The sequence below is a fragment of the Ostrea edulis genome, chromosome 4 (genome assembly GCF_947568905.1).
Source record: "Ostrea edulis chromosome 4, xbOstEdul1.1, whole genome shotgun sequence".
NCBI lineage: Eukaryota > Metazoa > Mollusca > Bivalvia > Ostreida > Ostreidae > Ostrea > Ostrea edulis.
The window spans coordinates 47156537-47174997 of NC_079167.1; the positions used below are offsets into that span (position 1 = coordinate 47156537).

The following is an 18461-nucleotide window of genomic DNA, read 5'->3' on the forward strand; positions in this document are numbered from 1 at the left end:
GATAAATTGCAGAAAATTATTACTTTTGAATCAACTAGTAGTCAAAAAGTAACGCTTTGATTTATTCAAAATTACTTTCATCTTATAGAGAAGAAGTATATTTACGATATATCAAAAATCTGTCTTTGGACAGACTGGATGATAGTAAATATATTAATACTTCAAGTTGGGCAATTTTTCCTGCTTGTAGAGCTTTCATTCTGGTAGCCACCTAAACCAGTTTGTCATGCATGGTCCTTGTTATTTTATCAATAATTTTATGATTTCACATCAGATGACCAGAAGTATGTATCATTCATTTTTTGTTGCTATGTATGGGTCCTGGTTGCCATGGTGACAGATTGCAAAATTTGAAAAAAATAACGTTTTTAAAAAAATAATATGCATCGTATGAATAGTTGTAATTTAACAAAATTGATATTTGTGTACTTTTAAAATGCAATTTTTAAAAACAAATTTCATGCCAATTTATATTATGCTATATATAATAAATTCTTTATTTAGCAGGATAGCACAATTAGTACAAATGACTAGTTTACATTGTGGTCCTACAGAGACTTAAATATACGAAAAGCAATTGGATCATATTTCTTCATAGATTTGCTTTTCCCATGGATACAATAAGGATAAATCTATTTTTTTTTTTAAATCTGACTGGTTATTGAAAACATTCTGAAATAATCAAACTCAATCGCAAATACTAAGCCAGACAGCAATGTAACTTTTAAAAAGTTGTATGAGTCACAATATTGATATTCTAAAACAAATAAAATTGTTGCCATAGTAACATTTAGACCAATTTAAAGACTGACGTGCTTTAAGTTCAAAGGTAAAACTTGTGTGAAGACAGAACTTAATAAATATCCAGAGTATAAAAATACCCCAAATCTTTATCTTTTCCTCGGGACAGTTAACACGCCATATGAAGTTGTCAGGTACCGTACAATATATTAGATAAAAAGTACTATGTGGTTAGGAATTTTTAGATGTCATCAATCTTTAACAAATGAAGTACCCAGAAAAAAAAAATGAGCAGCAACCCTTAAACAATTAAATAACATGCTTAATATGTACATATAAACAAAAGTTGTCAGATGACTGTACCTAACCGTTTATTCAAAAGGTTAAAAGTTTTTGAAAAATAGGTCAAAGTCCAAGGTCGACATTGACAGTTCTGGTAACAAAAGAAATGACATCTATGTTTGAAACATCAAAGCTCTATCACTTTTGGTTCAAAAGATATAACCAAGATAAAGTTTTTAAACAGTACATCAAAGTTCAAGGGAAAGGTCGTTAGGTCAAATGTCTTATATAAAAAAAAAGGTCTCTTCATGAGGCATCTATATATGTAAAATATCAAAGCCTTATCCCTATTGGTTCAAAAGACATAGCCCAGGTTGAAGTTTTTAAAAAAAAATAGGTCAAGGTCACAAGGTCGAAAGTCTTGGTACCACATCAAAGGTCTCTTCAAGGGGAATCAATAAGGGAAATATCAAAACCGTACCCCCTTGGTTTAGAAGATATAACCCAGGTTAAAGTGTTTCTTAAAGTGGCGCGACGCCAACACTGGGGTCATTACAATACATGTAGCTCTCCGGATAGTCGTCCCGGTGAGCTAAAAAGAATGTGCATGTTCTTTACTTGGCTTTCTTTTGTTTTTTATTCTTACATGTAGCGTATTATTCTACATTCTAAATCCATGCGAAAGGGTTCGAAGCAGCCATATTCAATACCAGAAATTAATGATTATAAACATTATATTGAGAGGAGAGGGATGGTAATGGTAAAATGCTCTTAGATAGTGAATGATCTTGTTAAAATCATAAAATAATCAATACTGTTGAATATATCTAAATACAGAAATATTCTTTGCATTCGCACTCCACTCCTAACACCATTACACATACAAATGAAATATAGCTTAAATACTAACTGACAGTAATCACATAAATTGCACCGAAGATGAAAGTCAGATAATAATGTCCGAATTCGCACAAAAGTTAAGAAGCTTGCTTGTAATAATTGGAAATATAATTTATAATGAAAGGTATTGTTTATACCTGACCCGACTGGTATAGTCTGTCCTGTCTAAACACATGCAGTGTAGCTAGGTGGAGAGGCCCCGTAGTTGGCACTCGATCATCACTAGGGCGGAGGGTGTGGGTGGGTGGCAAATTTTTTATAGAACCCCCAACCTCCCTAAAAATTACTTTTAACAGAACCCGAAGCTCAAAATCCTTGATAATGATAATAATGGGGGGGGGGGGGGGGGGGGGGGTGTCCAAGGATTTAATTCATCAGTTCAAGCTTCCATTTCAATTGTTTATTGATTGCCATAAAAAAGTAAGGGGGAGGGGGGGGGGGGGGGGGGGGCTGATTTAGCTAAAGAGACCTGATCGAAATAATCTTCGGTTTCCCTGTCAGATAAATGATTTTCCCAATTTTTTTCCCCGATCAATTTCTCATGATGAACAAAGTATAGTGACGATCCAAATTCTACCTACATCAATGACTTTAAGAAACTACATTAGCATAAGCATATACGTAATACCATCAGTTTGCAATATCTATATCTTTGTTGTTGGTAAAATAGAGAAAGGCGTAAATTTTTGCATGTTGAATCGTAACCTATGATTAAACATTGAGTATGTCATACTGTTACATTGAGCACTGAAGAAGGAAGAAAGATACCGAGCAAACTGTTACAGTATACATTCTTAATTGAGAACACGTTATGCATTTTTATTTCACACTTTTGTTATTTTGTCCTGTCCTCATTACTTAGTGCATATATGTAAACTAATAACAACTGTTTTTCATTAATCATGATGGTAAATACCTTTTGCAAATTCGGGGAGGGGGGGGGGGGGGGCTGCACTAGATCCTCGCATGCTCCATCTGGACTGACTATAGATGCATGTTTTCTTTGATTTCCTCCATATAACATCTAATTATTCTCAGTTAATGCATGAATTATCAAGGAAAGAACGCTTTCAATTCTTCAATGACAAAATGCCTGACCACTAGTACTTAGTGTGCAGTATAACAGGACGAAGTACCGGATACTTTTTAAACCCTGCCAATATTTAGAAATTTCTGGATTACATTCACAGATACTGTTATGTCTTTCACTGATATCACATAAACATGATGTACAAATTCTCAAAATCCCATTTCAAGTTGGATTCATAACATTCCATAATATTGCTATCATTTTATACCTTCTACGTATGAAGAGTGCATCAAAGGGGAGGTAATTCAAGCAACAGGTCTATTTCATTAAAAGACTCCCTTTTTCATATAAAATAGTAGATTACTAGGATTTATTTATTAGAAAATGTTAAATCTATCCATTGAATTAAATTTCCAAACAATTTATGCATCTAATATCACAAATTTTAAATCTTTAATCTTTTAAAAGATAATTTTAAATGCTTAAAAATTTTCATTTTTGTCAGTTTTTAAATTTTAATTGGAAATGAATGGCCAAAAGTCCAAAGTACAATTTTTTATATTTTACAGACAAGGATTTGATATTCAAGTATTATACGCTTTTAAAGAAATTTAAGCGTTATACTTTTGCAGCAACACCTATTTCAAAATTGACCATATAACACAAAATGAAAAAGTTTGGCACAATGCCAAATTACAGGCTCCATGTAATCTCTATATGGACACTTATGATGTCAAACATGATTTCTCCATAAGTGGTTTACATGGAAATATCATAAAAAAATCCATTCTTTTCATAAGTCTTCAGAATTGATTTGCATTTTTGAAAAAATAAAACCCTAATATTTAAGGATTTTTCTTGTGTTCAAAGACTAATCCACGTGTAAATACAGAATGCGCTGTTACTAAAAATAGAAAAGACCTATCAATAAATTGACCTCAAATTATAATTATTCCAACCATATACTCCAATGATATAAATGATTAGAAATGATATTGATGACCACCATTTCCTTCATTTTTATATATTTGCATGGTTTTCTCCTAGACAAGCTCTTAAATGGACTAGCCTGATACACATGGGATTGTTTCACCCATATCTTATTCATTCCTTTTGGAGGTGTACTGTACTGGTAAACTCTAGCTAGAAAAAAAAAAATCACTGAGGTGTGACAATCATATTTGGGGTATATAAGGGTAAAGTAAAATAGGCTATCTGAAAGAAATATGGTGGATAAGATGAGGAATGTGTACATGTATGCATTTCAGAATTCATGTCAGCTTTAAGGTCGAACACTGCAAATGATACATATTACATAACACTACTATCAGCTTGTTGATATTGTTTGATTTGATTTGATTTTGCTGTTTTCTGCCACATTCGACAATTTTTCAGTTATTGTTTGAGCTATTAATTGGGATTTTATATGATGGTGTAGTATCTGATATTAGATAAGCTGTTTCTAGATATTTCTTACATAGTTTTACATGTTGAACATTATTTTCTTATATTTTTTCCTCCTAGAGAATCTATATTCCAGGAGATAATGATGTGGGAGGAGAATTCAGAGACTATCGCACTCCACAGAAAGTGGGCAGATTTGAAAAACATTTTGAGCAGGTTGATGGTATTGTCCAACATGCATTCATAGATTTTATCAAAGTAAGCCATGATTCATTTCTTACACAGACTTTATCAGTATAGATAAAAATCATTTTTCCAACTGTAGTAAATTCTTTGTTACTATAGGGGGCATGTATAAATTGATTGGCCAAATGAAGTTTGGGCAGGTGATATACAGGAATCAGCCTGTCTGTCTGTCCATCTGTCTGCAGACATGATTTTGTCCATGCATGTTCTAAGAAACTAGTACATGGATTTTTCTGAAAATTAGTACACCCATTACTCACCATATGAAGATGTGCACCTGGTAATTTCATATTGATTGGACAATTTTTCTTCAATTTACAGGCTCTTTTTTCTACTTTTGGACTTAAGGTAATTCCCCAGACCACGTCAAATAACGTTAGAAACGTTATTTACGATCGAGTCACGAATGTTATCACACATTCAATGAACCCAATGGCATTTTGGTGAATTTTGTAGACCGTATTAGGACTGATTGTTTGAAAGCAAACAACAAAAATTTAGAATTAAAAAACAACAACATACGAATCGCAATAATACAGACAAGCCGGTTTTATATACAAGACAACGCTCGGGAGAGAAAATGCTTATAGTTATATGTGACCAGCCATGAGATTTTGGTTCCAAATGAGGAATCTATCAAAAATGAGATTTTCACTTTAAAATGCCACACATGTATGCCTAATTGCGCATTGAAAATTTTATGGTCTTATCTTGCATGGTTCCGGAGATATGACGTTACGAATATGATATATTATGGTATAGAATTTCATTTATGTAGAAGTCACACTTGAAACTCAATGATGCACACAATTTGAAGTCAATTCTAAACAATGTTACGATATTTATTAAGAACAAACACGTTTTGTTAATATTTTCTGTAAAGTATATCATACAGACCTTATCTTAACTAACTGTTACCATAGGAAACATTACCATTAGAATAGCGTCACCATAGCAACCATTACATATATATAATTATAAATGAAAAATCATGTTTCTTTAACTTTATCAATAAGTAAAATTTATTTACAGGTAAAAAAAATTACTAATTACATGTAGCGCTATGTTGCAAAATATTTCAACTCCATAGATAATAATTACCAATATCCATGCACTCAAACTCCATCATTCTATCAAGGTTATACAATTTATCTATATATATAATACGGTGAAATATGGCGGCCTAGTATTGCATTAGATGTAGAGAGTTCTCTCTTACAATTTGATAATTACATGTATTCTTACTTCCTTCTAAAGCGAGCATGCTAAGTTTGTATTTTAAACTAACTTATCATGCATGATAGATTTAAAAGCAAGTAAGAATGATAGCATACACAATTAAGTCTGAAAATTGTTGTAACATACCGGGTATTAAGGTTTATTTTAAGTATGATCATTTCATCAGATTAACATTATAATGTACAAGTAACAAGTTGACTTTGTGCAACTTTGACTAGTGAATGTTGTCAATTTATAATGGAATTCATTCAATGCAAGTTACATTTTTCATTGCAATTAATAGGTTGACTAATATTTCACAGACATACTAATTTGTTTGAAAAAAAATGAATAAAACTGAAAAATGTACTTTTTCAAAGTATATACATGTACATAATGTAGTATGTGCTGGGACTTATGATATGGTATGATATGGTATGAAATTTTGAAGTATGGAAATCATCATCGGTGTAGTGAAGTAAACATTCAAAGCAATTTTCATAGATAAAATCAAGTGTTATAATATTTCCTTTTTTTCTCCTGAAATGATAAATCGTAATAAATTACTGTCATATATCAATTATATTTAGTACTGAACAAATTGAATTTATAAGAATTTAGTTTAATTTTCTGTTTTCAGGAAAAATTATTTCCATAGACCTAATTGGAATTCGTGTTTATTTATATATTGAATTAAATCTTAATATATAATCTTTCTATCATAAGACAATAACTGATATTCAAGAATGTAAAATATCAAATTCCTATGCACAAATGACAAAGCTCCGACACTTCTTTGATGTTTTAAAGAAAAGAGTGACCCAACATTCTGACCATAATGTTAATTGTTTGTTTATTGAGACGTCATCAGCTGTAGATGAAGTACCATTTTAGACCTACGCTCAGGGGCGTAGCAGTGAGGGTTTTTAACTTACCAAAACCAACCGCGACAGTTTTAAGGTCATATCCAAAAGACATATGATTCTCACTTTTAAATATCGAGCCTAATTTGGAGAAGGAGCAATCACCACCTATATTAGAGTCTACAACGCTTCAGCTTGATCGACTTAAGAATTTAGTGAAAGTTTCATGCTCTTCTCATTTACGGTTTTCGAGGTGAATCAATAACAAGGGTTTTTTGCGTAAAGTCCCATAACTTCGTTAGGGGTCAAAGATCAAGTACGCAGGGTGAAATCTAAGCATGTTTCAAGATGTCAAATATGATGGTCTACATTGTTTCTCGACAACTCTTGAGGCGTAGAAACATATTTTGGCAGAAAGAAAATAATAACTAGACACTCATTACTAGTAATGAGTAGATCTTCCGTTAGACCACTTCCAGTAAAGAGCTTTCTGTTCCTACGAAAACCATTTAAATATATCAGAAAATGTGCCTTAACAATGAATGAGAAATGTATTATCGATTTTTTTACTCATTTCTCGTAACTTCCGGTGACGACCGGAAGTACTATTCAGATGCGTTTTCCTATAAATGACAGCGACTCTTTACTGTCTATATTACCTGAAAATTTCACGTCTCTATCTAAAAGAATTCTCAACAAAAAGAAGTAGACTAAAGAAAGAAAAAGTAGTAGGTTACATCAAAACTTTAGAAGTTGATACTGTTATTAAGACATGGGAAAATCATATGAAAGACTTCAAATATAAGCGAGATTTATGGGGACAAAGAGACGAAAAGTAAAAAGGTATTTTATCAAGAAACTGGAAGTAGTCGTTTTGATTACCAACGGGGTCAATATTCTTTTGACACTTTAAAAGAGACTTAATAAACTAGTATAAGTTTCAATTTAAAAGAAAAATTTTGAAATTTACGATTATTTCAATCACTTCCGGTGACGACAGGAAGTGACGGTCGACATGTTCAACACCCTATTGCATGCTTACAAACAGAGATTGATGATCCCTGAATAATTGATGAACCTATCTTTTACCCTTTCCAAGAAAAATGCTGGACAAAATCTCATTTGAGAAACAGAAAATCTGTCATATTGTCCTACCGGAAGTGAATTTTGGAAAAACAAAAATAACCACAGCAAAGTCATTTCATAAGACATTATTCCTGAAAATTTCAAGAAAATCTACCTGAGCCATCTCTGAGAAATCACTCGAAGAAATCGGAAAATCGTCATTTTTTCAAATACTTAAGGTATAGAGCGGAAGTGACAGACGAAAAAAATGAAAGTATGTGTACAATGGCCTAATGTTAGTTGATCAACCCTACAAGTGAGATCTATCAACTCTGAAAATTTGGTGACTCTATCTTTTACCGTTTCTGAGAAAAACGCTGGACAACGAAAACAGCTAATAAGCCGTATTTGCCGACCGGAAGTGAATTTTGAAAAAAATGAAAAAAATGTCTGAGGTATTTTCATTCTCTATCATCCCTGAAAATTTCAAGAAAATCAATCTAGCCATCTCCGAGAAATCGAGGGGAAAAAAAAAAAATAATAATAATTTGAAATGATCTCGTTGCGAGCAACGAATTAATAATAATAATTAGAAATGATCTCGTTGCGAGCAACGAATAGGTCTTCCGTCCAATTTCTGACGAGATAGGATCTTGACTGGGAGAATTCAATTATTGAAGAACGACTAAACATGAATGGAATAAACACCTATTTTTTTTTTAAAAACAGTGATAAACATATACATGTAAGACGTGATGTATCAATTACAAACAATTTCGGTTTTGTTTTATTCACTTTCGAGTATCTTGGAAGTCCATAAAACGATTGAAAATTCCACACTTACCGTGTAGGAACCCACACTAAATATTTCGGTGAAATATGCAGAGTTTTGGGACAACTTCCGGTTTCGAACAACCAACTTCCGGTGGAAATGATATGACATTACACTCTATTAAATAATGTTATGAGTATTAGAATTTTTTAAAAAAAATGAAAAATTACATATTTTTAAGGTACTTCCGGTGGATGACGGAAGTGACGGCAACAAAATTGAAACACATATGTCACATCTACAAGTCACCATCAAACATTCCTGAAAGTTCCAAGACTCAATCTTTAATTATTTATGAGAAAACGCCTGGAGAAAAAAACCCAGAAATCATAGATTTTTAATGTACGGAAGTGAATTTAAAAAAAAAAAATAATTCACTATACTCTGAAGATGGATAATGTCAATATATATGTGAAAATCAAATCAAACACTTGATTTATAAGCGAGAGATATGATAGCAAAGAAATTTTTCGCAGTTTTTCTTTAAAAACCGGAAGATGTTGTTTAAACTTCCGGTAACTGTAACATTTTCTGAAACTCAAAAAGACACTTAATTATTCCATGCACATTTTGTTTCACAAGCGTAAATTTTATATTTGACGTTTCTTTTGTTCACTACCGGTGACGTCCGGAAGTGATGGATGGCAATGATAAACATTATTACAAAGCTACGTCACTATCTATCATCCCTGAAAGTTTGAAGACTCAATCGCTAATCGTTTATGAAATAACGCACGGACAAAATGTCATTTGAAAATCGGAAATTGGGCCGTAACCTGCGACCGGAATTGAAATTTGAAATAGTATTAAATGGTACCATAGAGTTGGATAATGTCAATAATATCTGTAAATATGGTAGTAAAAAGTTGATAAATAAGCGAGATATGCGAGGACAAAGAAATATAAATTTTTCGAAGTTTTTCTCTGAAAACCGGAAGTTGCTGGTTAAACTTTTGGTAAGTGTAACATTTTCTGAAACACCGAAAGAGACCTAATTAATCTATGCAAGTTTTGTTTCAAAAGCATGAATTTAAAATTTGATGTTTCTTTTGTTCACTTCCGTTGACGGCCGGAAGTGACGGATGGCAATGATAAATCTTATTACAAAGCTACAAGTCACTATCTATTATCCCTGAAAGTTTGAAGACTCAATCTTTAACAGTTTATGAGAAAACGCCCGGACAAAATGTCATTTGAAAAACGGAAATTCGGCCGTAACTTGCGATCGGAAGTGGATTTTGAAAAAGGATTAAAGGGTACTCCAGAGTTGGATAATGTCAAAAATATATGTAAATATCGTAGTAAAAAGTTGATAAATAAGCGAGATATGCAAAGACAAAGAAAGACCATTTTTTGCGAAGTTTTTCTCTAAAAACCGGAAGTTGTTGGTTAAACTTCCAGTAAGTGTAACATTTTTTGAAACACCGAAAGAGACTAAATTAATCTGTGCAAGTTTTAATTCAAAAGCATAATTTTGAAATTTGACGTTTCTTTTATTCACTTCCGGTGATGGACGAAAGTGATGGATGGCAATGATAAACCTTATTACAGAGCTACAAGTCACCATCTATCATCCCTAAAAGTTTGAAGACTCAATCTTTAACCGTTTATGAGAAAACGCCCGGACAAAATGTCATTTGAAAAACGGAAATACAGCTGTAACTTGCGACCGGAAGTGATTTTGGCAAAACCAAAAAAAGACCGTTCTAGAGAATCCTATTTCACATCTTTCCTGAAAGTTTCATGAAAATCTATCCAACCGTTTTTGAGAAATCGTGTGCACAAAATCGGTAGGAAAAAGAACAATAATAATAATAATAACTAGAAATGATCTCGTTGCGAGCAACGAATAGGTCTTCCGTCCAATTCCTAACGAGATATGATCTTAACTGGGAGAATTCAATTAGTGAAGAACGACTATACATGAAAGAAATAAACACTGAATCATGTTAGACATGATTTATCAATTATAAACAATTTCAGTTTTGTTTCATTCACTTTCGAGTATCTCGGGAGTCCATAAAATGACTAAAAATTCCACATAGACCGCGTAGGAACCCACACTAAAAATTTCCATGAAAAATACTGAGTTTTCGGACAACTTCCGGTTTCGAGCAACCAACTTTCGGTGGAAATGGTATGACTTTTTACACTCTATGAAATAATGTTATGAGCATTATAATTTAGAAAAATGAAAAATTACATATTTTTAAGGTACTTCCGGTGCCGATGACGAAAGTGACAGCAACAAAATTGAAACATGTATGTCACATCTACACGTCATATTCTAACATTCCTCAAAGTTTCAAGACTCAATCTTTGACTATTTATGAGAAAACGCCTGGAGAAAAAAACCACCCGGAAATCGTAGACATTTAACGAACAGAAGTGAATTTGAAGAAACAATAATTCACTATACTCTAAAGTTGGATAATGTCAATTATACATGTTAAAATCATATCACACACTTGATTTATAAGCGAGAGATATGATAGCAAAGAAGTAACCATTTTTCAAAGTTTTTCTCTAAAAACCGGAAGTTGCTGGTTAAAGTTCCGGTAAGTCTAACATTTTCTGAAACGCCGAAAGAGACCTAATTAATCTATGGAAGTTTTGTTTCAAAAGAATAAATTTGAAATTAGACGTTTCTTTTGTTCACTTCCGGTGACGACCGGAAGTGACTGATCGTATTGATAAACCTTATTACAGTGCTACAAGTCACCATCGATCATCCCTGAAAGTTTGAAGACTCAATCTTTAACCGTTTATGAGAAAATGCCTGGACAAAATGTCATTTGAAAAACGGAAATTCGGCCGTAACTTAATTGCGACCGGAAGTGAATTTTGAAATAGTGTTAAAGGGTACCCTAGATATAGATAAGTCAATAATATCTGTAAATATTGTATTAAAAACTTGATAAATAAGTGAGATATACGAGGACAAAGAAAAACCATTTTTTCGAAGTTTTTCTCTAAAAACCGGAAGTTGCTGGTTAAACTTCCGGTAAGTCTAACATTTTCTGAAACGCCGAAAGAGACCTAATTAAATCTATGTAAGTTAAGTTTTGTTTTAAAAGCATAAATTTGAAATTTGACATTTATTTTCTTCACTTCCGGTGAAGTGACGGATCGCAATGATAAACCTTATTACAGAGCTACAGGTGACCATCGATCATCCCTGAAAGTTTCAAGACCCAATCTTTAACGGTTTATGAAAAAACGTCTGGACAAAATGTCATTTTAAAAACGGAAAATTGGACGTAATTTACGACCGGAAGTAAATTTTCAAAAATCTTTAAGGAAATATAAACTTCAGATCGCAACGCATCAACCCTGAAAATTTGAAGCAAATCGATCAAGCCATCTCTGAGAAATGCTCTGCACAATATCGGTAAGGAAAAAAAAAAGAATAAAAACTAGACACGATCTCGTTGCGAGCAACGAGTAGGTCTTCCGTCCGATTTGTTGATGCACTCGGAGTTAAAAAAAAAAAAGAAAAGACAAATGAGTCCCAATTTAGTTTCCGACTTTAAGACACTTTAGATATAATCAATTTTTCATATCATAAGCTTCTGAAGCAAAGTTGCGGTGAAATTCGTTTGAAATTGGACTCTCCAGGCGAGCCATAAGGCCCGCGGGCCTATTTCTTGATGTCATTTGTTAGCCCTCTATAGACTCAACAACTTTAGTTCTATATGTCTTTACAAAATATTTACCTGTAAAAAGTTATTGAGATAGACCTATATCGACAAAAAATCGACTCTACAGGCGAGCCATTAGGACCATAGGCCTATTTCTTGATATCAATCGATAGATCTCGATAAACTGAACAACTTTTGTTCAATATGTCCTTACAAAATATTTACCAGTTACAAGTTTTTGAAATCGACTGATATCGACAAAAATCGACTCTACAGGCGAGCCATGAGGCCCACAGACCCATTTTTTGATATTGATCGATAGGTTATGACACATTGAACAACTTTTGTTCAATAATGCTTTTCAAAAAATATGTCGTTTTAAAGATATGAGGCGTCAAATATTTACGATTTTGGCCCTTAAAATCTCTAATTACGTAACATATGACCTACTTTTTGATTTGATAAGATCAAGCTCGTTGAGATGAACATTTCCGCTTCTACAACTTATTATAAAATATTAATAGTTTCTGAGATATTCTCAAAAACATTTGGACCCTTCTGAACCCCTAATTTAAAGGGCCAGCCGTTTTGCTTGATATCGTAAGAAAGGCCTTGTCATTTTAAACATTTTTTGCTCAACAAGTATTTAGAAATTCTTTACCGTTCTCGAGTTATTTCTAGAAGTAATTTTTAGGGGCCAAACTGTAGCTCCCTAACGGGGCCACATAGGGAAAAAACGAAATGTACATATTGTTTAGATTATCATTCTGAACAACTTTTGTTCAATAATGCTTTTCAAAATATTTGTCGTTTTCAAGATATGAGGCGTCAATTATTTATGATTTTGGCCCTTAAAATCCCTTATTACGTAACATATGACCTACTTTTTGATTTGATAAGAACAAGCTCGTTTAGATGAACATTTCCGCTTCAATGACTTATTACAAAATATTAATAGTTTCTGAGATATTCTCATAAACCTTTGGACCCTTCTGGGCCCCTAATTTAAAGGGTCAGCCCCTTTTGCTTGATATCGTAAGAAAGGTCATGACATTTCAAACATTTTTTGTTCAACAAGTATTTAGAAATTCTTTACCGTTCTCGAGTTATTTCTAGAAGTAATTTTTAGGGGCCAAACTGTAGCTCCCTAACGGGGCCACATAGGGTAAAAACGAAATATGCATATTGTTCAGATCATCATTCTGAACAACTTTTGTTCTTTATTGCTTTTCAAAATATTTGTCGTTTTCGAGATACAAGGGGTAAAAAATTTATGGTTTTGGCCCTTAAAATCCCTTATTACGTAACATATGACCTAAATTTTTATATGAATAGATTTGGATTGTTGAGATGAACATTTTTGGTTCTTTGACTTATATCAAAATATTAACGATTTTTGAGATATTTGATCTAGACTTTGAGACCTTCTAGATCCCTAATTTAAGGGGCTAGCCCCTAAATCTTGATATTTTCGAAAAGATCTCGTAAATGTGCACAACTTTTGTTCTACATGTCTTAACAAAATATTTGCAAGAAAAAAGATATTGGAGATCAAAGGTCAAAAATCGCCGAAATTGGCGAAAAATTTTGTCATCCATTTTTTCAGGTCCAGGCGAGCGTTTAGGCAAATCACCTCCGGTAAAATCGAATCCCCCACAAATCTTCTAAAATGTTTACTCTATCTTGTGTAGAAATTTCAAGACTCTAGCTTCAAAACTAACGGAGGAGATGTGTGGACAACAAGGCCCTTCAAAAAGTCACTAAAAGAGAGATAACTCCTGACCGGAAGTGACGTCAAGCACGAAATTTTGCAAGCAAAGTCTCGTCACCAAAAGACATCTTTCCTGAAAATTTCGTGAAAATCGATCGAGAAATGGCTGAGAAAAACGCGTGTACTACCAAGGAAAATAATAATAATAATAATGAAGAAGAAGAACGCGAACAATAATAGTAAGGTCTTCCGCAGGAGACGGAAGATCTTAATAAGAAACAGAGCAAAAACAATATGTCTCCGACACTATGTGTTCAGAGACATAATAAGAAACGGAGCAAAAACAATATGTCTCTGACACTTTGTGTTCGGAGACATAATAAGAAACGGAGCAAAAACAATATGTCTCCGACACTTTGTGTTCGGAGACATAATAAGAAACGGAGCAAAAACAATATGTCTCCGACACTTTGTGTTCGGAGACATAATAATAAGAAACGGAGCATTTAAAACAATACGTCTCCGACACTTTTTGTTCGGAGATATAATAATAAACAGTAGAATCACTATAAGGTCTTCTGTCTGAAACGGAAGACCTTAATAATAAGAAACAGAGTAAAACCAATATGTTCCCAAACTTCGTTGGGGAGCATAATAATAATAAGAAACAGAGTAAAAACAATATGTTCCCAAACTTTGTTAGGGGAAGATAATAATAAGAAACGGAGCAAAAACAATATGTCTCCGACACTATGTGTTCGGAGACATAATAATAAGAAATGGAGCAAAAACAATATGTGTTCAGAGACATAATAATAAGAAACAGAGTAAAAACAATATGTTCCCAAACTTTGTTTGAGGAACATAATTATCCACTGCCAGTAGCTTATGAATTATTACACAAAGTAATGTTTTTTTTCCAGTTATTTCTGAAGTACAGTCCATGATTTTTTTGTGTTTATAGATTGACACTCGGATACAACACACTATGTACCATGAGAAGGAACAGCTGTTTAAACAGTACAAGCAGTCACTGATATCCCCAGTCCAAGTTATTCTTAATCACGAGAGTCTGCTACCCCTGCAATTCAAAGCTCCAATCTACCCTGTAAGTATTACAAAATATGTAAAATTTCTTTTACCATCCCTTACTGAAATACAGAGAACGGCAAACAGTTGTGGTAAATTTGCCACAAGTTTGATTCAAAGCTCTGACAAAGTTTGCTGCAAATGAGTTTTGTGGCAAACAGTTTTGGTGAATTTGTTGCAAACAGTTCTGGCAAGTTTGTGGCAAACAATTGTGGCAAACAAACTTAGAATTAAGTATTTGGTTGAATCGTGATGAAAATATTTCGTTGTGGCTTGTTTCCTTTTCTGTAATTATACCCCCCGAACGAAGTTCAGGGGGGTATATATAGCTGCAATAATGTAGCCCTCTCTGATTTTTTTTTTTTTTTTTTTTTTTTTAGAGAGGGCTACAACTCCTTAGGATCTCCGTAATGGTGCAAATGCGGGAGTGATTCAGTCCCGCAACATTTGCGCTCATTCTAAACATTTCCTGACTTTCTTTACGTAAATAAAATGATATTCTATGTTTCTTAGTCAATATATAAATTTACAACCTGCAACTTAAGATTTGTGAGGCTCTATTCTACCGTTTGCAACAATTTCGATAAATTCCAATTTCTCGATTCATATTTGTGCGCCATGTTTGATGTACTGAAGTATAAACTTCCGATTGTCAAGTTATTTGCATATGCCATATAAGGTAGTATTTACATCGATGGAAACGTATGGAGGCGAAAGCTATTTCGTCGGTATTGAAAAGGTTTGAATTTAATATCAAGTTAAAAACCGAACAGCAGAGTGTAAATTCTTTCTGCAACAATATGATTTTCCTTTCTTTGTCGAAGTGGCTCGAGTAATTACATTTTCGCGCTGATTGTCAATGCTTAGGTTTTTCATTAGATCCACCTACGAGATCTCGCGATAACAAGCATGGCGGAGCAGACGAAGAATTTTGCATGCTGTACATTGTATTTAATGAAAAACACCTTTATTAGACATGCCCGAGCACAAAGTTGGTACTCCTTTTGGTGTAAACAACATTTGGGACTAATACACAGTTTATTATCGGTTATTCATAAAATTATTTTGCACCATTACGGAGATCCTATGGAATTGTAGCCCTATCCCGAAAACGTCAGAATTTAAAAAAATTGGATAGGGCTACATTATTGCAGCTAGGTATATAGGAATCACTCTGTCTGTCTGTCCGTCTGTCTGTCTGTGCAGATTTGTGTCCGGGCCATATCTTCTTTGTTCTTTGACTTAGACATACCATATTAGGCACACAGGTGGATCACCATGAGACGATGTGTTGAGTATCTTCATGACCTCTATATGACCTTGACCCTTGACCTCAAGGTCAAAATTAAAGGTTTTTTACAATGGATTCGTGTCCGGGCCATAACTTCTTTGTTCTTTGACATAGGCATACCATATTTGACACATGAGTGTATCACCATGAGACGATGTGTCATGTGCCTTCATGACCTCCATATGACCTTGACTTCAAGGGCAAAATTAAAGGTTTTAACAATGGATTCGTGTCAGGGCCATGACTTCTTTGTTCTTTGACATAGGCATACCCTATTTGACACATGAGTGTATCACCATGAGACGATGTGTCATGTGCCTTCATGACCTCCATATTACCTTGACCTCAAGGGCAAAATTAAAGGTTTTAACAATGGATTCGTGTCAGGGCCATGACTTCTTTGTTCTTTGACATAGGCATACCATATTTGACACATGAGTGTATCACCATGAGACGATGTGGCGGGTACCTTAATGACCTCTATATGACCTTGAACTTTGACTTCAAGGTCAAAATTTATTATAGGGTTTTGACATAGTCATACCATAAGACATGGGTGTATCACCATGAGACTGTGTCATGTACATTCATGACCTCTTTATGACCTTGACGTTTGATCTCAAGGTCAAAATTATAGGTTTATGCCATGGATTTGTGTTTGGACTATATCTTCAATTTTCTTCTACAAAGGCATACCATATTTTTACACTCAGGAAAGAGGTAATTTACACCTATTAACAACACCCTTTGGGAGATTGGGGTAAGCGGGGGGTATTCTTAGTAAGCATTGCTCACAGTATCTCTTCTTGGTACTGTCACGTCATGCCCAAGTACATCTTGTTTAAACATTTGTCTAATTAATGTGAAATCTTAAGGAAAGTCCGTGCTTTTACGTATCCGGTTTTAAATTTTAAACACCGACTAGAAAGTTCCAGTTATAACTTCTTTGTCTGATGTTTGTAGTTGACGAGAACTGTACGAGTCAGATTTTGCATTCAAATGTGAATCTTAGATATATTTACCATGATTTATTATAGTGTCAAGTCCTCACTAGCTCCAATCGTACAAAGCAATGTAATATCTACACTGATCTCTAAAAGGCCCATAGCTTGGAATCTAAGCCTGAACAAGTTAAAAATCATACATAGGCGTCACAGTGGAATTCAAACTGTTTTTAGTGAGTTTGTGTTTGGTTCAAAGAAACCAAGAATTATAAATCCTCAGAACATTTTCAGTAAAGTTGTTGAATATTTGAACTCTTCTTCACAAGTATTTTCAAGAAACAAAATTATTTGTACATGAGCTGTAGTTGCTAGAATCTACACATATGTTACACTATATTTATTTTTTCTATAAGTATGAGATAGCATGTAGGTATTTTTATGTATGATATGATTGATAGCCAAACAAAAAAAGAACAACACACACACCAAAAAAAATTGTGAGAAAAAGGAAGGGGTGGGGTCCCCCCCCCCCCCCCCCCTGTGTTCTAATTGTCTGGTAGGACAAAATTTTCAGTATGTCTTACATATATATATATATATATTGTCATATTCTGTTAATCTTGATTTTAAGACTATTTGCTGGTACAATTTACTGTTTTCAAAGTGTGCAAAGAATAATTGTAAAATTTAAATTTAAAATGGGGGTTTACGTATTCAAGAGACCATTTTGCAAAATATCTCTGGTCAACTATGGTAAAATATGTTTTATTGTTAACCTTAGATATAATTCTAAATATTTCTAAAGAAAACCTGGCATGTAAACAATTTAGATTTTGAGAATTTTTCAAAATTGCGATATTTTGTGATTTTTTTCTGAAGGATGTGCGCAGATTAAACAGCAATTGTGTATGTTTTCAATTGAATATCTTTAAAAATTCTCTCAGTAAATGAATAGCTATTGGTCTTTATATATTATAGCTTAATATAATGTGCTTTGGTGCATATTTTTAATAAAACATGAGATCATGCATTCTTGTGTTAAAATTTTGCTTTTGCATTTGGGGGTATATGTGCTCTGTAGCACATAGTATAAAAATAAACCTGCAAAGGTATGTCTAATATGGGTTTTTTTTAGTTAGTTTATGAGTTGTTAAAGTTATTTAAATGAAAAAAAATTTTGATTGACAGAAATTCTAATAGTATT

At 33.4% G+C, this 18461-nt stretch overlaps 1 protein-coding gene across 1 annotated transcript in view; it reads left to right on the forward strand.

Annotated features, from left to right (window-relative positions):
- The window catches only part of LOC125671002 (uncharacterized), a 139433-nt gene that overhangs the window by 56240 nt on the left and 64732 nt on the right, over positions 1-18461 (forward strand). Inside the window, exons 5-6 of the mRNA XM_056162786.1 lie at positions 4478-4615; positions 14898-15041. Coding sequence (XP_056018761.1) covers positions 4478-4615; positions 14898-15041 — 282 coding nt within the window. The remainder of the gene's footprint in view (positions 1-4477; positions 4616-14897; positions 15042-18461) is intronic.